The sequence below is a fragment of the Actinia tenebrosa genome, unplaced genomic scaffold (genome assembly GCF_029948245.1).
Source record: "Actinia tenebrosa isolate PJP-AT-01 unplaced genomic scaffold, QUT_ActTen_1.0 PGA_scaffold14__42_contigs__length_11649687, whole genome shotgun sequence".
NCBI lineage: Eukaryota > Metazoa > Cnidaria > Anthozoa > Actiniaria > Actiniidae > Actinia > Actinia tenebrosa.
The window spans coordinates 5,590,302-5,615,939 of record NW_028292574.1 but is presented as its reverse complement, the minus strand read 5'-3'; the positions used below and the strand labels follow the sequence as shown (position 1 = coordinate 5,615,939).

The following is a 25,638-nucleotide window of genomic DNA, read 5'->3' as shown; positions in this document are numbered from 1 at the left end:
TGTACATTAGTTTTGATACTTACACTTTCTTCTGCAAACACAGAAAGACTGAAGAATGCCCCAAGGAATGACAACTTCTCAATCTCTTTACCAGCTGCAGCACACAAAGGAGCTGGCAACCAGCAACCAAGGTTAACAATCTTAAGAAAACAAAAATTTCAAAAGTATTTAAAAGGTTAAACCTATGGATCATATTGAGAGAAAAAAACAGAGCAATGATACAGCTCAAAAAAAAAAAAAAAAAAAAAAAATTAAAAAGTCCTTGAAAAAAGTCAACAGAGCAAAGATTATTAAGTCAAGATACATAGAGATTATCACATTTTAAGAACTTGATATCGTTTTTATTCACGAGTTTTTCCGTATCATACGGAAAAACGAGTGAATAAAAACGATATCAAGTTCTTAACATGTAATAATTTGTTTATTACACATTTAGGCTCGATATATAACACACACAAAATGTTTTATTGTCTTAAATATCCTTAACCGACTTACACCATTTCAAAATGTTAAAGAATTATACATTTCCAATTCAATATCATTCAAGATATTAAAGCTTAATTAAAAATGTAAGAAGCACAAAATTCATCTTGAATTTGATAGAAATAAACACTAAATAGAGATTTATCTCGTCACTCTTGACTACTATCGTAGTCAAGTTACAGTTACAGTTTACAGTGAAGTGATATCGTATCACTTCACTGATATGGTTTTTATTCACGGCTTTATTTCACGGATATCGAGCTTAAATGTGTAATAAATATGTTTACTGCATGTACTTACAGCGTTGCAGATGGGTCGGACAGAAGCACTCCCTAACCTCACTTCGCACAGTTCAGAGAGACTCTGTTGAATAAGAGGTCAGAAAATAAATCAAATAACATAGAATTGCCTTTAGATATCATTAGAAATCATTTATCATTAATTATAATAGTAATAATAATAACTTTAATTAATGCAATAACACACTTATTTCATTTGCATATGCTCAAATGCTCACTAGTTAGTATATTTACCATTAATATAGATTTATAAGTGTCATCTGCCAGAGAGGTTTTCCTCATTTCTTGCATCATTCCAATAAGTACTGGATGAAATACCTGTAACAATAGTCAATATAAATTACATAACTATCCATAGTGGCCTAGCTAGTTTAGCTTTTTAGTTATTCTAGGCCACACTGTACCTTTGCTTGTTTATTCTTTCAATTAATACTTTGTATTCCTGTATATCTATATCTTTATATTTTTTGTGTACATATGTAAATGTCTTCTATCTTTTGTACTATACATTTCGCTTGTAAATATCAAATCTAATACCACTACTGTAATCCGTTTCAAATATATGTTTATACACTTATGTAAATATTTAGGTGCTAAATAAACTATATATGTGTATGTGTAGTTAAAACTACCATTCTCGTATGAGTGGCCCATAGTTCTAATAGGGGGACTTATCAATCTACAAAGATCGAGAACGGAGTTCAACTCCCACACAATGTAAGCATGATTTCAAAATGGTTTTAATGTGTCCAACGTCATTTATGGCATTACTATCTAGAACATCTGTTAGTGCTTTTCATATGTTACAAAGAGGACAGGGATGGGGTTTGACTATAGCTCTTTGCTCATATTAAGTAAACTTTCAAGTCTCAGTTCCCCGATTTTAGTGTTTTGCAAGCAACTCTGCCATATTCTACTAAGTCTAAGACCCCCACTTTTAAGCTACTCCCTTGGAATATAAAAAATAAATACAAAAAATGCTTCCATAATTTCTTGATATACACTACAATGGTCACTACAGTTTGTCATACCGCTGTTGCAGTTTCTTGATCCTTAGCAGCACATGTGACTAGATCATTAATAAAACCTCTTGGTAACTGTTGCTTGTTGTGTACGAGATAGTGTACCATTGGTGAATGATTGGATGGCTGATTATTGAAGCTGTGATCAATAGGATGAAAAACATCAATTCGTTTAGTTTTTTACTTAATATTACTTTAAAGTTAGTACAAAGGTTTTACCAGGAATAGATCGTTTTCACGTGTCGTCATCAATTTCCGGTCGCCATATTGGTGTACCTCGATAGCGTGACTATGCAAAAACATGTGTGTAACAATCATGCCATGACTAGCGAAGTGCTCTGAATAATATGGAATATGTTGCCGGTGAAAAGGAAAAAAAAGAGTTTAGCGAAAATTTATCTTCAATACCTCTATCTGAGTATGCCAAGAAGCTGGAAACTCGAGTGAAACGACGTTATCTTGATAAAATTTCGTCGATTGGAATCGACCCCGTGTTAGTTGACAGCAACCTTTTTGAGCCGGACTGTTTACCTCCAGTAGAATCTACAGATCTGCTATTTTATCTCGTCCTAGAAACAAGTTTCTACACAAACCAACAGTTTAAAGCTTTTCGTAGTCTGGAAGCTTATAATCAGATGGTCTCCGGATTTATTGCAAGCGTAGAAGGCCACATCATTTCTGACAAGTTTGTTGTTGTCGCGAAGGTGAGACATTCTCAGCGAATGAACGATGCTCTGATCCCAGTATGGATAATCACAGAAAAACAGGGGAACATAATTTCTTGTCACTGTTTAGGTTGTAAAGCTGGTCTTGGTGAGTCGTGTTCTCACGTAGCTAGCGTACTATTTTACCTAGAAGCCTGGACGAAAATAAACGGCAAGTTATCCTGTACCCAAGTAAAGTGCACGTGGATTTTGCCAACCTACGTGAAACAAGCTGATTATGCTAGAGTACGAGATATCAATTTTACTTCTGCACGAAAAATGAAGACGGACTTAGAGAAAAAAATCGATTATCATAACGATATTCCCAGTCAAAGCAAGTCAACACAAGTTTTAGGAACATTTAAGTCTTCTTCAAAAGAATGCAAAGCTCCTACAGAACCGGAAATGGATGCTTTCTACGCGGAAATCAACAAGAGTCAAAACAAGGCCGTGGTTCTAAGCTTGATTTCTCCATACTCAAGTAGCTTTGTGCTGAAAAGCAGATCTGTTCCAACAGTAAATGATCTTTGTAAAAAGGAATACTTAGATCTATCATATCCAGAGCTTATAAAGGTCTGTCAAGGCATAAAGATTGAAATTTCAAAAAATCACATAGAACAAATTGAGAGAGATACCTTAAAACAGTCAAAAGGACATAACTTTTTCAAACACAGAGCTGGAAGAATTGGAGCTTCTCAAAGTAAGGCTGCATGCCACTCAGATCCTGCTTTGCCCTCCCTGTCTCTAATACAATCAATTTGTTACCCAGAGCTAGCCAAGTTCACCACTAAAGCCACTGTTCATGGTTGTAAACATGAGGAAGATGCTATCAAGGCCTATGAACAAATAATGAAAGGGAAGCACACCAATTTCAAGGTTCAGAAGTGTGGTCTGTTTATCAATGAAGCTTATCCATATATACATGCGACACCTGACTTCTTATGTTCTTGCGACTGTTGTGGAGAAGGATGTGGGGAGGTGAAATGCCCTTTTTGCATTGAGGACTGTGACTTTAATAGCTATCTATCAAAGTCATCATGTTGTCTACTAAAAGATAACAATGAAATGTTTACCCTTAAGCATGATCACCAGTATTACTATCAAGTCCAGCAGCAGCTGTTTACTTTACACAAAGATTACTGTGACTTTGTTGTATGTGCATTTGGAGATGATGGGAGTACGACACTTGTCCAGCCGAGAATATTCCCAGACAAAGAACACTGGGAAATTGCATTGCCAAAGCTCACCACTTTTTGGAGAACCTGTGTCTTACCTGAAGTGCTTGGAAAATGGTCAACTAGAAGGCATACTTCAAAAAGAAGTGAGCCAACAGCAAGTGGGGCTATTTGCTTTTGTAGAACTGCCCAAGATAGATCATGTGTCTGTTGTGCCAACCCCATGTGCCCAATCAGTACATTTCATCTTTCATGCTTGGGACTGACAACCACACCCAAAACATGGTACTGCCCAAATTGCAGATTGTTACCTGAATTCAAAAACTCTAAAGGCAAGTCCCAATCAAGCAAGAAAAAAATAGCATCTTCTAAAGCCTTGGCCCTGGATGATATCTGTATATGCAAGAGCAAGGCAAAGAATACAGATAAGCTTATTGAGTGCCATAACCCTGTGTGCAAAAATGGAACATTTTTTCACTTGGCCTGTTTAAGCCTTAAACGTATGCCAAACAATGCTAATTCCACATGGTTATGCCCAGATTGTAAAAAGAATCAAGCACAATCTAATAAGAAAAAAGGAAGTGGAAGTGTCAAGTTTGTCAAACAAATCCAAGGAACCAACAGCAGTGTCAGTGACAAACAAAAGCCACTTGGAAAGCTTACACAGTCAGAGTTTGACCTTATTGCATCTCCAACAGGATGGTTAGACTGTTCTGTGATCCAAGAAGCACATGTACTGCTTATGAAAGTCAACAGCAATGTAAGTGGTTTCCAAAGACCAACCCTTGGTCCTGTCAGACAGTTCAGTGTTGTTACTGGTGATTTCATTCAGATAGTGCATTTGAATAACAATCACTGGGCATGCTTAACATCTATTGGCTGTCTTCCTGGGTATGTTAACCTGTTAGACAGCATGACATCACCAATTTCGCAAGAGATAATCGAGCTCACGAAGAATTTGCTTGGTCCAAATTTCAAGAATATCACTCATATACCTGTGCAACAACAGCAAAATGGGAGTGATTGTGGTGTGTTTGCCATTGCATATGCCACATGCCTAGCCTATGGTAAAACTCCAGTTGTGAAGTTCATCATTCCAAGGATGCGGCCACATTTGCTGAGTTGTCTTAAAGCTGGTCATTTGACACTTTTCCCTACCACTTGAACTTCTTGAGGCATTTATTTTGGAATAAAAATTATTGCCTATTTCTTTAATTTCATGAGACATTTATCTCTAAAGGTTTAACTATAAGAGTTAATTATGAAATACAATGACCTAAAAAAGTTAGTGTTCATGCTATTAGAAAATTTCAAAAAAGCATATGTACATGTCATGATACTTAATCATATACAAAGATTTCTAAAGATAGATTGTGTTGGAGTTGCGATGAAAGTGTGCATGCCTAATTCAAACTTTCACATGCCTACATGTATTTCACATTTCCATCACAACTTCAGTGATCCGCCTTAGCTTGACCACATTAGTTTTATCCCACGAAAACATATTGATAAAATTTTCAATAAAACTCAGCCCTCCATACTCAACTGAAACACGCTGTATGTTAACATTTTAAAAAGTATTATGTGTAGTAATGCATCAGGGGTAATAGTAACATTTGCTGCATTAATTTACAGAGAAATGATTGTGAGCCCCAATTCTCATTCAAAACATGTTACATTGTCTAAGAACAATGGCTCACAATGTATTTCTCTGGTTTTAATCAATCAAATGCAACTATTCCAGGGCACAAGTTTACAAGAGCAGCACATACATTAATTATACGGTCAATCATTGGTTTTGAATCTTCGTTGGAATCATTAGGGTTGCACTGAAGGAAATCTATGGGTAGAATGCCAGAAAATATTGTGTACTTTCGCCGAAGAAGTCCAATGACTCTCTCCACATGAATACGTACATTAGCAATGCCACGTGTTTGCTCCACATCAACAGGATCAAGTTGGTCTTTTCCCCTGGTGAACGCAGGGATGGCAAGCTGTGCACGGTGAAACATTAGGCTTTCTTGAATAGTGAAGCCTCTGTCTGCAAGGACTAGATCTCCAGGTACTAGCATCTTCATTAAACCACAGTTCTCTGTCAGGAACTTGTCAGAAGTTCTTCCTCCCCAGGCTTTTGAAACAAAGGAGATACTTCCTTGTGGTGAAATGCCAATGAGTATTTTCACTGTATTGTGGTGCTTATAAGAAGAAAAAGTTTGTGCACGGGCATAAAGGTTTGAAGGTCTGTTAATGAAGACCTCAAAACAGTCAATGATAACAGTGGTTTTGTTACCAAAGGAAAAGTGAAAACTTTGGGGCATGGTACGGTGCAAATCTTCCCTTTCTGGCCAGTGGATTAATGGTTGTAATCTTATATCCAAAGCTACCATCCAGGAAGAAAAAATTCTTGAGACTGTAGATAAAGACACCGAAAATCGATAGCTTAGATCTTGAAATGGCATGTTAAGTTTGAGTTTCATCAGTGTCATGGCAAATTCTTGAAACTGTGTCAGGCTTTGAGTCCTTCGGCTTACGTGTGGTGAAACGTGTTTAAAAACTGTGTTTAATATATCAAAAGAGGGTAATCCAGTGTAGAAGGAGACTTTGTCATCATTATTTTCAAAGTCATAACAGTCAAATGGCTTATTATCGTCCAGCTTAAGAGACTCGAAAAGATATTCAAACTCATCGGTTTGTGTACCTGCTTGGGAGATTTTTGCTTCCTCTGTCTGAGTGGCAGCATCCTTTTGTTCTGAATCATCTTCTTCTGGTGTACAGAAGTCAATATTCAAAACTTCAGTACCTGGTTCATTCAGTTTCTTTCGCTTTGCCAACAGCTCTTCGTCACTAGTGTGTTCAGTGTCAAACGGCAAAGACCTCTTTTGCTCGCGATTTCTCGCTCTCTCGCTTCTCTTTGCCGCTGTTTCCAGATTTGAACGCTGCTTTTTCTTGTGTCCTAATTGAAGAGTTGGAACCCAGTCTATGTTGTATTTATCCCAAGGTTTCGCAGCCCTTCCACTTACGAAGTGTTTGCCACATACTCGATCATTCTCGATAATCGCCTCCGTCAGATCATCTCGGCTTATAGCTGTGATCCACCTCGATCGCCTTTCTTCTGACAAATATTTAGCTTCTTCCCCTTGACTAGTAACGATAGAAGGTACTCTTGCAAAATAAACTCCTTTATCTCTTCCACTTTTCGATGCGCAGCCAACAATCATACATAAAACCATCTTCACACTCAAGACGCTCTTGGTTTGTTTACACTTTTGGTACACCAATATGGCGGCTAGCAACGGTTGTCAAGTGATTTGGTCACGTGCGTGAAAACGATCTATAGAGGTTTTGCACCATCACATGCCAGCGCCATAATCCAGCTTGGACTGCCTGTGGTTAGGTGGCAAAACAATAAAATCCCTGTGCTCTTGGGAATTGAATTCTTTCTCATGTAAAACAATTGTTTTGTTCCTGCCATCTAACATGGCTGCCGTCAAGTGATGGTGCAAAACCTCTATTTGAGAAAAAGGGGGGTGATTGTCACTAACAATATACTGAGAAATTTAAGCAAAAAGGGGTGACTAGTCACCCTTTTACCACCCCTGGATCTGCCCCTGCACATGAAGCAAAGTCGTATAATGAGTGACTAACAATCAATTGAAAACAAAAGAATGGAATTGGTGAGATCTTACACTGATTCGTTGGACGACTAGATGAAGTTTACAAAAACAACAACACACGACACAAGGTTTGGAACAGAACTGAATTTATTTAGCATGCTCAGACTTGACAAACATGCAAACGCTTCCAAATATGGGCATCAAGACTAAATACGGCACAAATGACAGCTTTTAAGACAAATGACAAGTACACATACATTGTTAATAAGATAGACAAAACTGCCGACTAAATTCACATAGCGCTACACCGCACTAAAACCTCAAGACTTGAAATTAGCTAAGGAAGCTTCTCTCTTACAATACTGACATTTATGTTAAAAAGATACAAACTCAAACACATTCTCGATCTTTCACATCAGTTCGCACTGTCACACGACGGCAAGAATACATACCCCTGAGATGATATTAGAACCCCTTGTAATACAAGAACAGTGAAAGAGATACACTGTTGTCTTGACTGGTACAACAGATTCTTCCATTCGGTATCTTGTAATCTCTGTAAAACAATTAACAGAGATGAGGTGACCTGCAGCATAAATGACCTTTGCAGCTTGGGCGTAATGTTTTCCCATATCAGACCACTTGCCATTCCCTTGTGAGTAAGATTCTTTGTTGAGTTGAATCCATATTCATGAGACTTATTCTCATGGACAACCATTAAACAAAGAAATAATACTCTAGGGAATGAAATGGGAAAACATTACGCCCAAGCCAAGGAGGTCCATACAAAAGTAGGTGTCGAGCCACCATAACTGCTAAAAATTACTTCAAACTAAAAATTTATTCATCCATCTTAACTCCGTTCTTTATTTATTCATTCATTTTTTATTTAATTATACATCCTTTTTTTCCCAGTTTATTCTCTCATCTCCTGGTTTTAATATACTTACTCATTCTCATTCATTTATTCATTCATGCATTTATTAATTCTCATTTATTCATATTCTCAGTACAGACTCATACCTTTAGATACCATTTATTCATTTACTTATGCATTCATTAATTCTCATTTACTCTTTACACAGTACAGACCCATACCTTAAATCTTTTCATTTTTTTAGTTACTCATTCATTCTCATTTACCTATTAATTCAGTATATATACCTTTGGATACATCTTTTCAACAATTGCTACCCGTTCATAACACTCCATCAAATACTGCAGGCAATCATCTTGTGTCACCAGAATTCCAGACTTATTCCTTGGATTCCCACAAATTTTTCCCGGCGATGTTCCAAAGAGAGATGAAGGTGAAATACCGTTATGTACAATGCCATCATTGATAACCATCTGTGAGGTTTCTTCGGCTATTGTTGAGCTGTCTATGCTCATCCTAGTATCACTAACTGTATTTGAAGGCAAGATTCTCTCCATGAGGACTTGGTTTATTAGATCCACCATATTGCCATAAGCTGAAATCAAAAGACAAATACAAGAATAAGGCTTGCATTCACTTTGATAAATGGCTTAAAGTCTGGAATTATCTGGAAAATTACAGCTAACTCACGTCACTAGTGACCGGTATTCCTTATCTTTTGTCAGGACTTCCGGCAGCTTTGCTTGAAATTCCAAGTCTAATTGCAAACTACGCTCAAATCTTCAGCAATTCAAATTAATTTTAACTTAAAAAAGATTTTCAAGCTAATTCTCAGTGATGTGTTGGGAAAGGAATTCTTTAGGAACATGCTTCACAGTCATTCATGATAACTAGCCTACAGGTTTCTTATTAAGGAGGAATTCAGATTCCCTGCTACATGTAGAAGAGCCTATTTTCCTTTTGTTTTGGTTGAAAGGGAAAAAGTAGGATGTTATTTCTGTTGCGCATGCGTGGCGTAACTTAGCAATGCTGTCATGATTTTGATAGCTGCTCTCGTCAAACAATGTTTGGCGCCACGGTGTGTTATATTTGCTCATGCGCACTACATGTAATCGGTTAAAAACCGGTTTTAAAACTGGTTTTGTTCATCCACAACCGTGGACGGCAGTGTATCATGGGAAACGCTCTACATTGGCAGAGTCCTTCCTCCCCACCTGAAAGAAGGGAGAGAAAGAGAAGAGAGACTCTGCTAGCAGGGAACAAGTCAGACTACTGTGAAGTGTCACACTCAAAACAAGGGCAATTTATATGTGATCACATGCACAAAAAAATCTCTAAAATGTGCCTGAAAATGTCTAAATAATCTTACCACTTGATTCATTTTCTGAAAATTCTTGAGCTAAATTTGGAAGATATGTAATGCCAGCAGAAGAATTCTAGAAATACAAATCATACAATGTTCAACAAAATTTATCAATATTTCAATGGTTATATACTAAAATTATAGAATATTATTACCGATTATTACTGTTAATCTTGGATTTATTCTTACCTTCCAAGAAACATTAAATATTTTGGACACAGCAGATAACAAGATCTCTTCTGTAATAGTAACCTGGAAGAATAAAAGGAAGTCAATTGTCAAAAGGAACAAGATGAAGCAGTAGGAAGTAAGTATATGCTGTGTTTCACTCCACAACAGACCAGTGGTGTAGCGGGTTCAAGTCCTACTCAAAGCTTTACTACTGCTTAATAAGTTTTATTTAAACTTCAACACCAGGCAACTGAACCATATATTAAGGGTGACGAAACCATGACTCCAGGCAAGTTTACAAAATAATGTAGTTCGGCTAACCGGACTCTCAGGCGATTTCACCGGATTCCTCTCGTAAAAGTTGGGTCTACTGTACAGTGCGTATCAAGGAAAACTTTATGGTAGTTTATAATATAGTGTCCATAATACAGTCTATATAGAGAAAATTTTTAAGCCTTTGGTTTCTCTTTTGAGCTGCCGGCTTCTATCCTTGAGAAAGATATTTTACATGAAATTCATATCCATTGTATTATCAATGTATTGTGATTATCTTTCATATTCCTCTTTATACAAAATTTTCTCAATATGTAATCTCTTGGATGGAATAATAATTAAAATGATGATGACGAGGTGTACCTAAATAGAGGTTTCACTATATTATGATTGCATAAAAACCCTAAAAATCATTAATAATGAATGGTGCCACACAAAAAAAGTAAAATGTCTGCTCACCTTGGATGACTGTGTGTTAGGACTTGGCTCTGTATCTGAGCTGCTATCTTTTGATCGTTTGAACTTAAACCCATCAGTGGGTGAAGAAGACATGGTAGGAGAAGACCTCTTTCCCATTTTCTCAGTAACGTCTTGGGAATCCTCAAACTCCAAAGAATGAGGGAAAGAGCCATACCCACTATCCAAGGAGTCAGACTCTGGAGTCGTGCACAATGACTTGGATAAAATTGCATTCTGGGAATTGCACTCGGAAGGCACTGGTGCCGTTGGAGGAGAAGTGGAGAGAGTTGGGGACTGGGTGAGTCTTGCCAGACGTCGTCGTCTTATCTAGAAAGTCAAAAAGTTATTTTTTTATTTTTTTATATTCTAACTCAGGGTATGACCAACTTACAGATCGAATTGAAAATTAATAGGTTGTGTTCAATTTGTGGAGGGAGAAAAACTGGAGAACCCAAAGAAAAACCCTCAAATCAAGGGAGGGATTTTTAACAAGACTTACTCATTGGCTTAACAAGGGCAAGCAAACCAGAAAAAAATATTCTTAAGTTTATATTAAGTGACAATCTAACTAACCAACAAACAAATTGGCCAACATAAAAAACACACACACACACAAAAAAAAGAAAGGCAAAAGTTGGGTTTCAATCAGCTTATACCAGTCTTTGAATCTCATTATCTGCTCCAAATGGTGGTCATATACTGACCACAATGTGTTGCCAACCAAAAAGAATTCAATAACAACTTGTGTTTCAGATGATGAACATTCAATATGAGTCATGAAATGCTGGCAAGTGGGAACAAGCCCTAGACTATTGTAATGGAAAAGAATTATAAAAACTTATATGTTTCTCAGAACCTCCATCATGTTGCACATAGTTTGTTAGTTCATTCCTGTGCTTCAAGGGTTTTTCTCAACATCTGTTCTTAATCCTTTCTCTGATTTTCCTCCCTCCACAAAAATCAACTTGTAAATCTCAATTCAATCATATGGAACAAGGTCCACATTAAGTGCCACAATCAAAACAAGGTTTTTTTATGCAAGTTGATGAATTGTGCACATGTATTTTGTCTTGGATGTGTCTCAACGTATATGCAAGGACATGTTATCTTATTAACCAAGTTTAGCTTAATCCCATCGAGCATTTTGGAGAAATATGATGTCCATGAAGAGCAAGAAAACTTCAATAGACCCTTTTCGAGTTCCAAATTACCGCTGTGTTCCTTGATTACAAACTCATTTACTCAGGCTTAGCCTAGATTTTGTGTAGAATTTTTACGTGTCTCAGTCAAAGTCCGTTGAATTTCAAAGTGTTTGTATTGTTGGAGTTGTGCATTCTTTACTTTACCGTTGGTATTTGTGAATATTTGTGACACTGATGCGAGGCTAAGCCTGAGTAAATGAGTATGTAATCAAGGAACACAGCGGTAATTTGAACTTAAAAATTGTCTATTCTCACAGTATCTTGACTAACACAACTGACTTGCTAACTTTTTATCAATAAAAGACCTACATTAAAAAGTTACATCTACTATCTTTCCAAGAACGACAAATAAAATAAGAATAGAGGCGACTACAGTGTACGCGAGTAACCAAGGGGGGCCATATTGTTGATAGATATACCTAAGAAATTTACCATTATTATAAATGATCTAAATATTGATACGTGTGGAAAGCTTTGTTATGCGTTAGTTTACCACAAGTTAAGAAGAAGGACGCCTTAAATATTAAGAGTCATATAACAGATGAGGTTATATTAGTTTAAACTTTTAAGATCGGAAGAAGGCTAGTAGCTAGATCGGGAGTTTTAACTTCTTGTTACCATGTGTAAGCTTATTGTAAGCATAAATTTAAAATAAAATCGTTCCCAATTATTCTTAGTTTTAAATCACTGAAAGCTCATTTTATCTCTGAAAGAGCTGATATCCCAACAGAGGACAGAATAGTCTACTAAATGACAGGCTGTTTGGTTATTTATACAACAATCTATCTTCATTCCTGGCGTTAAAAAAATATTTTCATACAAACCTCGTCAGCTGAAAGTTCACTCATGGCGACAAGAAACACTTCGTTTTGTAATAATATAACCTTTCAGATTGTTCAAATACCCGTAGAACCAGCTCTACAGCAATAAAGAAGTATTGACTTAGCTAGAATTCAATAAACCATGTCTTATCTTAAGTCTAAAGTATTTTTTCGGAGCGGGTTTTTGTCATAAACACAGCAATGTTGTGACCGCCATTATTGATCTTTTCTGTTGTGTCATAGTCGTTCCCGTGATGCATTGATGCGCGTGCTGCTACCCATGAGCCTTTGAATAGAAAAATGGACAAATGGATGAACGAACACAAATTATGGAAGAGACTGGTCATTTGTTATCAGAGGAGAAAGAGTGGGTGAGAAGATAAGGAGGAACTAAATTTCTTGCCAATCACTTTACTAAAGCAAATACGTAATGATGACAAGGTTAATTAAAGGAAATAACAGAGAGTTGAGAAGTCGATTGCACCCATTATTTTATTTTATTTTATTTGCTTTGTTTTTTCGAAATATTTGGTGGTCGTACTTTATGAAATGCGTTATGACATGCCCGGCAGCCAGTGATATTCTTTAAGAAAAACTTGTTTGTCTTTCGTCGGCACAGAATACGAACGACTCGTTTCGTAGCATTATGTCGTCTTTTCTCGGTACTTCGTGGCACTTCGAAAAACAAATTAATTTTTCGTGTTTGCATTTCCTCTCTTTCTTTCTTTCTTTCTTCCTTCCTTTCTTTCTTTCTTTCTTCCTTTCTTTCTTTCTTCCTTCTCTCTCCACTCCCCGTGTTGCATGTAGGGTATTTTCAAGTCACGTGCTCTGAGCGTCATCTTTCTTCACAGGACGCCATTTTCTTTCGAGCATCGTGTTCTACAAGGATTCAGTGCTTTTACTTAGACTTTTTGTCCCTTAAAACCATGAGTCGTGATCGAGGAAATCGTGTTTTTGTTGGTCGACTACCACCCCGTATTGAAGAGAGAGAATTAGAGCGCTTTTTCCGTGGTTTTGGGCGAATTCGTGACATAAATTTGAAAACGGGTTTTGCTTTCGTGGTAAGTTTGCTGGAGCGGAGGTCGAAAATCTCTAAAACATCTAGCCTTGCTTGATAATTCTCTCAGTTTACAAGCTCAGCTATAGATTAAATCCTTGCTTTACTGTGTCATATTCATGTTTTCCTTTTTTTTAAAAGCTTAAGAAGGCGTGAAACTTGCTTTTTCATTGCGTTCTTCGACTTCGGGCGTCTTTCATTCAAGCATCTTCTCACATCTTCTTTAGGAGTATTAAAAACCTCTTTTATTTTTGATAGGAATTTGAAGACGAACGAGATGCAGAAGATGCTGTTTATGAATTAAATCACAAAGAACTTAAAGGAGAAAGGTAAATTTAAGCTTACTATAGTAAATTTTTTTATTGGTTAAATGTATGAGATGGAGGAAGCTTCATTAAAATTCTATGACATTTTAATATAAAAATTCGCTTAAAAACTTGCTATATTCTAATTAACAATAAAAGTTTCTTATTCCTATTTCTTAACTCCAGTTTTTTTATTTAGTACCATTACATAGTATGCAATAATTTTTTCAATAAATTGTCCCTCATTTCAATTTTCGCCCACCGTCTTGGCAAAGGGTCTATTATTTTGACTACTATAATGTTTGTCTTATCCAGAGTTACAGTAGAACATGCTCATCCAAGTAGAGGTGGTGGAGGAGGAGGAGGCGGTGGTGGTGGTTATAATAGAAGTGAATCAAGAAGAAGTAGTTACGGGTAAGTTGAAATCACCTTCAAATGTATTCATGGAGTTACGTCATAGCTGCCAAGTTGTTTGACGATATCAAAGCATTCCTCATTAACTTTTCTTGTTAGATCAACCAACATGGTGGCTGTTTGATTGGTATCCTCCTAATCCTTGGGTGCATGTTACATCATAGCTGCCATGTTGTTTTACGATATCAAAGCATTCCTCGTTAACTTTTCTTGTTAGATCAACCAACATCATGGCTGTTTTATTATTTTTATCTCATGAGTCATGTGGTTTTACCCCAAGAAAAGAACTCGTAATATATGCATGGAATATCGCATGGCTTGCCTTTAAATTGTGTAACTAGAAGTTATATATTTTCGAACTTTATGGATATCCTAAAACAACCTGTGGGCTGATCAAAGTTGCTGGGCGAGACCAAACAAACTACTCATATATGATGCCCAGTTCAGAATTCAAACTTGATACCCATATCATACAGTATAAGGCATTGGGTTGCATTAAGATGTCTCCCAGAACTTGGGTTCCTGTTGTATATCACAGCAGTACTAAATGATTCTTTTAAATTGAATTGTAGGCGATTTACCCAACCCTACAATACCCAATGGAAAGTCACAGTAGAGAACCTGTCTACAAGAGCAGGATGGCAGGTAAGATCCTCAGAGTCTCGATATATTATCATTCAACCTAGGGAACACCTACAAAGTGTGTTTCAAAGACCTCTAGTTTCCTACTGCCTTTACATTATGTTTATCAAACCTAGACTTTTTTAAACACATTCTTCAATCTGTATTTCAATTTTGTTTTCAGCCAGAATTGTCTTTTTTTTATACATGCAAGGGCTCAAACTTAGCACTCATCTCGCTAGTTAGGATGGCAGTCACATTGAATGGTCAAATGTTGATCAGTGCAATGCAGCCAGTAATTATTTCAGGCCACTAAGCCTCTGCACGATTTCCAAAAGCGCACAGAAAAGATCTTGGGAATTTGTCAAAAAAAATTAAAAATTACTAAAATTACTACCTGTAGGTATACTGTTGATAAACAAAGGAGTCTGCTAAGTTAATAGCATTTTAAGGTTTTAGATTTAGATTACCAAAGCCCTTTGATAAGATTTTTTCCCAGAAAAATTAGAGATGAAACTTTGTTTAATATTTATGATGAAAAGTACGTGCAATTTATAACGTTTATAGATTATCTAAGCTGACTGTATCCCCCTTTATATTGCTCTGTAGTATCATAGTTAAGACTTTGGTAAAATGGTTTGGTTGGTACCGAGATCTCAGGAATGGGCATGCTTGCTAATCTGCTAAAGAGATTTCTGGCTAGTGCTCTTTGACTTTTCTCTGGTGCTTCAACTTGATCTGGTTTGGCCACTTGGTATCCCATTTGGTTTGTCTTGGTCACCATGTTGCTGCATGGTGTCTTCCTGGTCAATTCCCTGGGGGTTTCCCATTCCAAAACTAATAGAATAGCTATGCATATCAAGGAATGGTGGTAGTGAGATAGGTGGTGGTCCTGTCAAGGTACAGGCTGGTTAAGGCACTCTTGCATTGAACTGTACTCCCCTGGCCAATAGAACTTTGGGCAAATTTAATGGCAAAATTTGGTAGTGGTAACAAAGTGTAACTTGGACTATTTTTTATAATGCCAGGTAAGAGTAAAAGGTGTAAGTCCAGGATTTAGTCAATGCTTGCTCTCAGGATGATATTTTTTGAATTAATTGATGCATTAAAATTTTTGAATTATTTATAATTCCCTTTCTACACTTCTGGTTCGAACAAACAAAAATATTATTAAATACTCTTTCATTTATACCTGATTTTACTTTTGAATGACTATATTTCTCACATATTTAAGATGCTTTAAAATATTGTTTACAAGCTGTATGATTTATTGTCCAGTCTATAGTTTGTTTTTCAGGCTTTTGCATTATCAATAATAATGTTTTATTTGTTAGAGTAGGCTAATTATTTTTGGCATTTTTTACTGAAGTGGGCCTTCTTTCACTTAATACAACTACAGTTACTATTTTATGCACACAACTCAACTCACATTTTGATTCTTATGGAGGGAGGGGAACCTGGAGAAAGACCCTTACGGCAAGGGAAAGAACAACACATCAAACAAACTCAATTCACATGTAGCATAGGGCTCGAACCAGCAACCCGACCAATCCATTGGACTCGCAGCAGTGAAAGATGATGCATGAGTAGTGTACTCTACTCATGCTACTCATAAACTACATAAATAATAATATGTTTCAAGTATCAATTGTTTGGAGTCTATTTAGTCTAAAATTGTACTGCGGTGAAATTCATTTCTCATCCTTTGCCATTACAGGATCTTAAAGACTTCATGCGTCAGGCAGGAGACGTCACCTTCACTCAATGCCACAAGGACAGAATTGGTGAAGGGTAAGTGAGTCTTGGGTTTTATTATACAACTGTGATATCTAATGAGTAGGGGTCTTGAAAAACATTTTAAACAATAAATTTTGCAATAACTTAATAAATTTCTCATGCACTGATTGGTTATTTTTATCATCAATAAGAGGACGGACAGATAAAGCCGACGTCAATGAGCATGCGCTCTTTCCGTTGGTTGTTTTGGTCACACATTGTTTTTGTTATTGTAGAAAAAAACAAATAGACATGAGTTTTTTATGTGTCTGTCCTCTGCTTATTGTCGATAAATTTCATCATCACATTGTCAAAGTAGTATGCAGATCCATTTGACTACGCTTCGTGGATCCACACTACTTTGACAATGTGGACAGGACAGACTGATGTCTATTTGTTAATTAGAAACGAAAGTCTTGGACGACCTCACAAGATCATTCTCAACCAAATTTATTGTAGATTACTCAGTGTTTACATAGAGAAGAGGGTAATTGTGCACATATTTAACCTCTTCTCTATGTAAACGTTGAGTAACTGCACTGTGTTTCTTATATTGCATGTTTTTATTCTTTCCTTGCAGTGCGGTTGACTTTGCCTCAGAGAGTGACATGAGGCGTGCTATCAAGAAACTTGATGGATCTGAATTATTGGGTAAAAGGATTCGAATCATAGAGGTAAATAAATACTTTGTTATCTAAAATATAAATAAACTTTAAACAGATTAAAATTACATTTATATATTGTTTATATCTTTAATTTATAGAATACAAGATCTGGTAGATCATCCAGACGATCTAGATCAAAATCTAGATCCGTTTCTCCTTTCCGCAAAAGAAAGTAAGTAATACGTCTGTCATTCATTTTGAAGTGACAACCAAATGAAATTTTATTTTGTGGCGGATTTAGGGGGGATTCATTGGGTGCAAATGAACCCCCACCCCCACCGGCTTGTACCTTGGATTTTTTATATATTTTTTAAATGAATAAATAAATGGAATTTACTAACTCATGAGTTTTAATATGAAATGAGACTGGTGGAAAGGTTATCCTTATCAGGAGCGCCCCTAGGCCAGTGATGTGCGTCATAGAAAAAATGATGATGCAAGAGAACGTTATTGTTGTGCCGAGATTTGCAAAAATGAACCCCCCTCTTAAAGTCCTTGATCCGCCACTGTTATTTACGCATTTTTGTGCTTTTTCAGCTTCGATCGCTCCAGATCACGCTCTCCTCGTCGCTCCCTTTCACCTCGTAGGTCTCCATCACCAGGTGTCAGCCGTCGACGCTCACTATCTCCTCGCCGAGATGACTTGGGCCAGTAAATCCATGGCTTAACCAACACATGTTTCAGTATTATGCTAGTCATTAGGTGGAAAATACTACCAATAACCCGTTTCTCTTGTCTAGGGTTTATTTTATGGAAGTAGCACAAAAAATCTTGGATTCTGTTCTTATTTCATCATTCAACTTTAAGAGAAAAATCTGAAAAACGGATGACCTGTTAATGAAATTTGGCTTAGGTACTGTGACTATCCTCGAGCTGTGACCAGAATTTCTTGGTCACGATTTTTCCGCGTATCTATAGCATTAGTTTTTATGATCAAAATATTGAGTATTGACACAAATATATGTAATCTTTTTTCGTTTATTATTATTCCTATTTTTAAGCAGTTGAAACGAAGTAAGCAAAAGACGAACATCTTTTTTCCGAAATATAATCATTATGAATTTCTTGGGATTCTGTCTATTTGTTGTCCTGTAATTTTTAGTTACTTAGTTGTCAGATTTTGACCTCGTTATATTTGACAATATTAAAATTTCCAAACTTCTTTGCATGTTGCACCCTCGTATACGTATCGCGATCTTGTTCTAGCGTTGCCGCGGTCTTTGCAAGACGTAAAATTGAATTTTACTTTTTGTAGCAATTTCAAGATGATGCTAAGGCAAGAGAAAATAAACTATACTTCATTTCCTCTTGCCTAATGCCTATCCTTGCAATGAAATATTATGCCCGCTAGTAATAGTTTAATTGTAAATAATTTAGACCAGAGCAAAATCTTAGTTTCAATGTTTTCCAGGAAATAAAAGGTCATTTAAATGACAAATAGAATGTTCGCAAGTTTGAGCAAACATTTCGCTATTTTGGGTAAACAGTTTTTCGTTTACATAAACTACAATTCAAGAGCTTTAGCAGAAAGCGAAAAGAAGTCCAAAAAATAACGATTTGACTACGTGGGACTTGTATACTGGACAAATCCAGGTAGGGACAAGACTTGTGATATCGTTCAAATGTATCGACCATAAATAGACTTGCTATCCACTGAGCGCACAAGAGCCGGTAAATGCTGAAATAAATTTCATCACTTCTTGATTTAATGCCGGTTCTACAAATAATATCGAAACACAAGAAATTACGTAATATCTAGACATTTTCTTGCTATCGACATTTTAGATTTACCAGCGAATTAGAATGTATTTACATAATTAATTTTATATGTACTTAACATAATGTTAGACCTCTAGATAGTTCTTTGATACGTTTAAATTTGTAACACTACCTTATTTTTATAATATACAGTGAACTTTTTTTCTTGCAGCTGGTAGGTGACAAATTTCATTCTGACCCTCCTCTCCCTCAATCAGGCCCATTTTGTTTGGTCTGGATAAGTTTTGAAGGAATAAATGAAAAGCGATCAGCATTTGGTAGTTAGGACAAAAATCAATCACACCCTCCCGTCCCTCGCACTTTAGCGAAATTACACAAATCTCACAAAAGGGGAGGGGGGTGCTCCATGGAAATCACGGAACCACCCCACCATCCTGGATCCGCCACTGGTGTAAATGATTTTCGTGTCGCTTCATCTTGTAAAAACATCTATTCATCAGTTTTCCATATGTGATTACTAGGTAACTAAGCTGCACCATTTATAAATTCATTAACTCCCGACCTCTTAATGAGCTCATACGGTTTTCCTATTTCTTGTGTAACTCAGCATCAGGCCGGCTTCTCAATAGCACGCAAGGAATAGTCGTCGTGACCAAGCAAGGTTTGGGTTGGAATGAAAGCGTTTCCATAACGTTTCCTTTGAAAATTTTATATCGTCCGACAATGACTTCGAATAAAGTCAACCAAAACCTTTTTTGTGGCAACAGCAAATTCAGTATGAGTGCAGTCCAAGATCTCATACCCAGAACCCACGTTCCTCTTGGTCAGCACGAACCGTTGCTGATGAAGAGAAACTGCGGGGTCAAGGCACAGCCAATCACTCATTGGTGTTCTTTTGCAGGTAAAACGATGAGTTACCTCAAAGTAAAAAGTGGATACCTCGAATTCAGCGGTATAAAACTTGAAGAAAGTGACGTAGACAGAGAGGAAGTCTGCGGCGAGCGACTCCACCAACTCATGACGATGCAAAACATCCTTGACAATCTACCGCTGACACAAAACACCGTGGATTCACAATCCCAATCAACACTTCCACCATCCGTCCCATCAAGCAAAGCCACCCGCTTTGGCGTTCTCTCTAAATCTTGGAACTTTCCCAATTTAGAGTTCCCTCGACAAATGTGTCGTTCGGCTGATTTTTACGAAACGAGGTTCAGAAAACCTACCCGATACGCCTCTGTGCCGGATCTTCCCCAAATGTCGAAAAGCGAAGAAGTAAAGCTTCCGTTAACTTTGAAACTCTCGAAGAAAAATTCAGCTCAGTTGAAAGATGATTTTTTTATTCAAGGACGAAACCTTCTTCCTTCTGTAGGAAAAAACGAAAAAGAACAAGACGAATTGAATCGATGCACTTCGAGGTCCTCTCACGTTCAAGCTCCTGCGTCAACGGTTTATGCGCATGCGTCTTCTAGACGTGTTCACATGACAAGCAACAACTTGGTAAAGCTGAGCAAAGAAGGAGAACAAAATGATTTTGAGGTGGAATTTCCTTTAACTGCCAGGCAATGCTTTCCAACCACGGGAAGAAACGATGAAAAAAACTCAGCTGAAAAAAATACGAAGAATAAAATCCAACCAATGGAAAGGAAGCTTAATTCGAAGTTTAACAAGTACGTTCAATGTCGGTTTGGCAGGAGCCTGGGAACTAGAATTAAGGAGCCTTCGAAATCACCTGCGCAGACTGGAGACGGGGGGAAACAAAGTAGGAAAGTTCAGAAAAGGATTGGAATCGAAACAGATGTTGTTGAAAATGTCGTGGAGGGAATCCTGGGAAGTCGGGAAAAGGATGATGGGAATGATCATGTGACTGGAGAGCAAAGAATGGTTGAGTTTTTGTCGTGTTCTGGTCTTGACCTTCTAAATCCTGTGAACTCAGCCTTGAGTGATTGACTCAACGCTGAGTCATACCCAAGCAAGTATGGGCCATTAGCGGCTTTGTTTCCTTATGGTGAGGACACCTATTAGCCATTCTGAGGCTGACAAAAAATATGGATCGCTTTGACCCATTCGACACAGTTTTTTCCTCAATCTCGGAATGGCTGGTAGGTCGTTTGTGAGTCATGCACTTCCAAGAGCGTAAAATCCGACAAAGACCTAACATGGCGGCCATGTTGGATGGTCATGATGACGCTATAATAACGTCTGATACCCAAGCTTTGAGGATTAAAGGATTTTTACAAGTCGATTCTGATGCTATAATGATTGAGATATGAGTTTATTCAGGCTTTTATTTTGCTACTAAGAATAATGATAAAATAAAATATGCATTATACACCTTGAATTGTAAAATATATACTGATAAATAGAAAGCAAAATAGAATGAAATAAACATCATCGATCAAGTAAAAGAGGAAGAAGAAGAAGAAGTCAATAACAAGAAGAAGATCCAAAATTACTTACATGCAAAATTGTAATCCCTTTTATAAAACAACTGTTATGAATGTCGCGTTCTGATTGACTTGGAGCGCGTGCTTTATGAGAGCACATTGCAAGCAAGCGCACTTTCCGTTGCGTTATTCCTATCTAAAATAACGGTTATTGTAATTTGTATTTCATAAAAGAAATAAAAAACTTGATTACCGTGCTGTGTGCCGTTATAAAGCACTTGGGGATTGGCAGAATACTCAAGAAGTGTCCAGAAGCATTCCGCTACGTGTCGTGCTTCTCCTAACACTTCTCTCGTGTTCTGCTAACCCCCGCTTGCTTCATGACTGCACACAGCACGCGCGCGCGTTTTCTATTTCTTCATTATTGCGTTACTTGAAGCCTATATATTGTGATTGGGATAACCTACACTATTATGTCATGTAAGTCCTTTCATTGCTATCGTCCGCCAGGTGTATCTTTTAATGGAACCAAAAATAGAATCATCATTAAGAACTTAGTACCTGAAATCTTTAGTGACGTAAAACAACGTCTGTGTCACGATTGATATAGCGTAACAACAACAACAGCACAAAGTGCCTAATTGTCTAGCCATAACATTTTTGGTATCATTAATTGGCACTTGATAAAATTTCTTGTTTAAGTCTGCTGTTAGCAAACAACAAATAATCTAGTGCATTTTACTCAACTATCTGTCGACTAAATGAATGAAAAATGACAGTGTTAATCATGTTAATGCATATCGGATTTTAAAAGCAGATGGAGGTTTTTGAAGAAAATTTGTAAGCCAGGTTTTTTTCGAGGATGTTTACGTAGCGATCTGTAAATGTATAATTTACAACAAAAAGACGTAAAAATAAGAAAAGAAAAAATTATAAGCCAGGTCATTACAAATACATGTGACTATTTACTATAGCTACCTAACTGATAAACTGAAAATGAAAATTCAAAATAACGAAGCTGACTCAGCATTTGACCTGGTATCAATTAATTCTGAAGAACAAAGCTAAACTTGTTTAATTTCCAAGCTACTGAGAAGGGTCGACGGACACAAATTAATTGCAATTTGCGAGATGTATTTTTCATGGTTAGGTTTATTGGTGCTGCAGGATGTATCTTGTTCTCGGTCTAAGTTTCTTGATGTTGAAGGATGTATTGTATTCTTGGTGCTGCAGGATGTGTTGTATTCTTTGTCAGGTTTCTTGGTGTTGCAGGGTGAATTGTATTCTTGGTCAGGTTTCTTGGTGTTGCAGGATGTATTGTATTCTTGGTCAGGTTTCTTGGTGTTGCAGGATGTATTGTATTCTTGGTCAGGTTTCTTGGTGTTGCAGGATGTATTGTATTCTTGGTCAGGTTTCTTGGTGTTGCAGGATGTATTGTATTCTTGGTTAGGTTTTTTGGTGTTGCAGGATGTATTGTATTCTTGGTGTTGCATGTTGCATGTCAGGTTTTTTTTGTACACGTACATTCTCCATGTTAGTAGAACATCATTCAGATTGTGTTTTCCTATTTTCCTAAACAGTTGCATACGCATTACTATTGTCTTCTTGGTTTCTTCATCTCTTACTTCGTTTCAACTTCGATTATGCAGCTCTTCTTTTCCAATCAAAAGAGGTACTGACCCTCTATCTTTCCATCCTTCACCACGACATGGAATCGACCCGCGATTTCCATGGCAAAGAATGACTTTTTCCCTCCACACGGACGTACGATAGATTGGAGGTAGATAAGATTTAGTTTTCTCCGCATCTTGTGTCAGACTAACCATATCATCTTCTTGTGACCTTAGTGGAAGAACATGCAAAGTTTGCTCAACTTTTTCATTTCTGCTTTCTGTAGACGTCGAAGGTCTACTACATGGCTCAGAAACTGCGCGTTCCTCGTTAGAAAACCCTCCCCAAAGAGATCTGTCGTGTTCTGTGATTCCACATGAGGAAGCCGTGCTGGCTCGCGGAACCCATGTCATCGACAAATCGTCTTTCTTAAAATCTCTTGGAAACTGAAACCCATGTGTTGTTTCGTTTTTAAACGGCACAAGTCGTGAAACTGGAACACTAAACCGTAACGTCCTCCTCTGTTGCATGCGCTGCTCTTGATGTTTCTTTATTGCCTCTTCTAATATTTGCTCTGGTCTTTTACTCTTTTTCGTGGTGTTGTTTCCAAATTCTTTTACAGTTTGAACTATTTCAGTGGTTTGTTTTGTTGGAAGTAAGTTTCCTTCTCTCGCTTTTCGTATGGCTTCGATGTAAAGTTGTTATATCCTCTTCTCGCTGTTGCTTAGGTTCCTTTTGTCCGTTCTTGTTCTGGTTTTTCTTCCCATTTTATCGAGCAACTGAAATTAAAAAATGCGTTGCAGAATATTCACGTTTTTCATTCGTTAAATATCACTTTTGTTGAAATATTTGGCTATGAATACAATTACAAGTTGTCAGTGACAACACTATAGCTTTTGTTGTCAAAATACTTGCCGTTCCCAAATTTGATACTTAATATATACCTAAGTTAGCGATGCTTCAACGTTATGGCTAATCAGTGAAGCTAGCCAATAATATTCCATAAACTTTCGTTATGTTCTCTAAAAAGCCTATTTGTATTACCTACTCACTTAGATGTCTGGCGAAAAGCTAGAAAAGCCTACCTTAGAAGATTACTGTTGTATAAATTAATATGAATTATATTCGCTGTAGTTTCTTCTCTGCAAAGCTACCTGTCCAAACAGAATAACGAACGGTGCCCAAATACGTCGCTGTAATAATATGAGCACGCTTATTAGGTCTACATTGAAATCTCGATTTTGCATTGATCTTGATTTTTCTAGAAAAAGTCCAAATTAGTTCCAAACAGCTAGAAAACACCGTATATATGTACCTATTTATCTCAGATCTATAAAACATGATTATAATGTTCCACTTTACCTTATTATGAAGGCAACTTATTTAACAACTTCATTAGCCATATTATAAATCGGGACTCCGAGAAAGATTACAAGTAAATTATTATTTTTCTTTCTGTTTTGCTGCTCAAGACAAACAGATATGACGTGTTTTCAATTTGATAGTTTAGGATTATGAATTCAGTGTTTGTGCCAAATTGTATTGGACAATTATGAAGCTTTCAAAAGAAACCGCAAACTGTCCATATCCGAGAGAATAAATACATTGAGTGCAGGTGAGCAGATCAACACGTAGGACAAAAGATGATTTATTATTGTCTGTATGTCGCTTTCGTTTTATTTCATTTAGGTAAACAGTTGTTTAGGTAAACAATTGGCCGAGTCCAAAAAGGTTTTATTACATGAAGGAGACTAATAATGATAACAATGTACAGAAGGAGAAATGAAGATAAAATACACGAGAGGAAGTAAGGAAAAGGGAAGGAAAGGTAGAAAGGAATGAATAATGGAGGAAGAAAGGAAGAATAAATAAGAAAAAAATTCTTACAAAAAATAGAAGGAGAAATGTTTAGTAAAGTAAAGTAAAGTAAGAATGAGAGAGAGTACATCGAAAGCAGATATGGGAAAGAAAGAAATGAAGAATAGAAGAAACTAGACGCATATCTGCGTGAACTCGAGCTTCATAGCAGAAAATCGAAAGAATTCTTCGTGAACATTGTCACCCTTTTTAGATGGTGCAAAGTCTGTGCAATATCAAGCGTGCTAAAAATGTTGAGGGTGTTAGACTTCATGTTATTCATTACTTGAAACAGCGACGAGTCCTTCCTCATATCCGCCATTACTCAAGCATGTGCTCATGGCTGATTCTACGCATGCGCATAGACTTTAATTTGACGCATGCGCCTTAGGGCTTCGAGGACGATTTGTGACTGAAGAAAAAAAATAACGAAGCCCAATTTATAACTCGGGCATTTCTTCGAAAGCCCGAGTAAAGAGGAAAAGAAAATGGAAAAAACCATATCCCCAAGGTAACCAGAAGCACTAAAAAGGGAAGAAAGGATGGTTAGGGGAATTGAAAAAATAAAATAAAATAAGGAATAGAAGGAAAGCAAAGTTCATGAGAAGGAATGATGAAAGAAATGGAGAAATGATGGAAGGATCGATGGAAAATCGAAAGAAAAAATGAAAGAAAATAAGAAGATGAAAGCATTGATAAATAAAAGACAGGGCCGGGAGAAAGTAAGAATTGAAGGACAGAAAGTAAACTGAAGCTAGCGATA

General features: G+C 36.9%; 4 protein-coding genes and 1 pseudogene across 5 annotated transcripts in view; 2 read left to right on the top strand and 3 right to left on the bottom strand.

Annotated features, from left to right (window-relative positions):
- Positions 1-12,684, bottom strand: part of LOC116306157 (ubiquitin conjugation factor E4 B) — a 28,132-nt gene extending 15,448 nt beyond the window's left edge. Inside the window, exons 1-10 of the mRNA XM_031716205.2 lie at positions 12,467-12,684; positions 10,441-10,767; positions 9,727-9,789; positions 9,544-9,610; positions 8,462-8,769; positions 7,750-7,853; positions 1,814-1,943; positions 1,017-1,100; positions 784-846; positions 24-140 (exon numbers count right to left, since the gene is read on the bottom strand). Of these exons, the coding sequence (XP_031572065.2) occupies positions 24-140; positions 784-846; positions 1,017-1,100; positions 1,814-1,943; positions 7,750-7,853; positions 8,462-8,769; positions 9,544-9,610; positions 9,727-9,789; positions 10,441-10,767; positions 12,467-12,490 (1,287 nt within the window). The 5' untranslated portion in view covers positions 12,491-12,684. The remainder of the gene's footprint in view (positions 1-23; positions 141-783; positions 847-1,016; positions 1,101-1,813; positions 1,944-7,749; positions 7,854-8,461; positions 8,770-9,543; positions 9,611-9,726; positions 9,790-10,440; positions 10,768-12,466) is intronic.
- Positions 2,034-5,234, top strand: LOC148911300 (uncharacterized). The gene has a single exon (XM_089030086.1). It carries the CDS (start codon positions 2,152-2,154, stop codon positions 4,846-4,848), a length of 2,697 nt encoding a protein of 898 aa, XP_088886212.1. The 5' UTR covers positions 2,034-2,151; the 3' UTR covers positions 4,849-5,234.
- LOC148911299 (uncharacterized) lies at positions 4,880-6,991 on the bottom strand. Its single transcript, XM_089030087.1, has one exon. It carries the CDS (start codon positions 6,911-6,913, stop codon positions 5,405-5,407), a length of 1,509 nt encoding a protein of 502 aa, XP_088886213.1. The 5' UTR covers positions 6,914-6,991; the 3' UTR covers positions 4,880-5,404.
- Positions 12,685-13,303: 619 nt separating the features above from the next.
- LOC116306158 (serine-arginine protein 55) lies at positions 13,304-18,463 on the top strand. Its single transcript, XM_031716206.2, has 8 exons — positions 13,304-13,524; positions 13,779-13,849; positions 14,141-14,239; positions 14,812-14,884; positions 16,578-16,651; positions 17,217-17,310; positions 17,400-17,473; positions 17,839-18,463. The coding sequence occupies exons 1-8, from the start codon at positions 13,390-13,392 to the stop codon at positions 17,954-17,956; spliced, it is 738 nt and encodes a 245-aa protein (XP_031572066.1). The 5' UTR covers positions 13,304-13,389; the 3' UTR covers positions 17,957-18,463.
- A 3,807-nt stretch (positions 18,464-22,270) lies between these two features.
- On the bottom strand, positions 22,271-24,501 carry LOC148911298 (uncharacterized; annotated as a pseudogene). The gene is made up of 2 exons (XR_016119799.1): positions 24,381-24,501; positions 22,271-23,797 (listed from the first exon to the last, which is right to left on the bottom strand). The product of XR_016119799.1 is annotated as an uncharacterized LOC148911298 (transcript).
- Between the last annotated feature and the right edge of the window lie 1,137 nt (positions 24,502-25,638).

Coding starts and splice junctions, on each gene's coding strand:
- LOC116306158 (XM_031716206.2), top strand. CDS start 13,390: ATGAGTCGTGATCGAGGAAATCGTGTTTTTGTTGGTCGACTACCACCC. Junction 13,850..14,140: donor AAAGAACTTAAAGGAGAAAG/GTAAATTTAAGC, acceptor TGTCTTATCCAG/AGTTACAGTAGAACATGCTC. Junction 16,652..17,216: donor AAGGACAGAATTGGTGAAGG/GTAAGTGAGTCT, acceptor CTTTCCTTGCAG/TGCGGTTGACTTTGCCTCAG.
- LOC148911300 (XM_089030086.1), top strand. CDS start 2,152: ATGGAATATGTTGCCGGTGAAAAGGAAAAAAAAGAGTTTAGCGAAAAT.
- LOC148911299 (XM_089030087.1), bottom strand. CDS start 6,913: ATGGTTTTATGTATGATTGTTGGCTGCGCATCGAAAAGTGGAAGAGAT.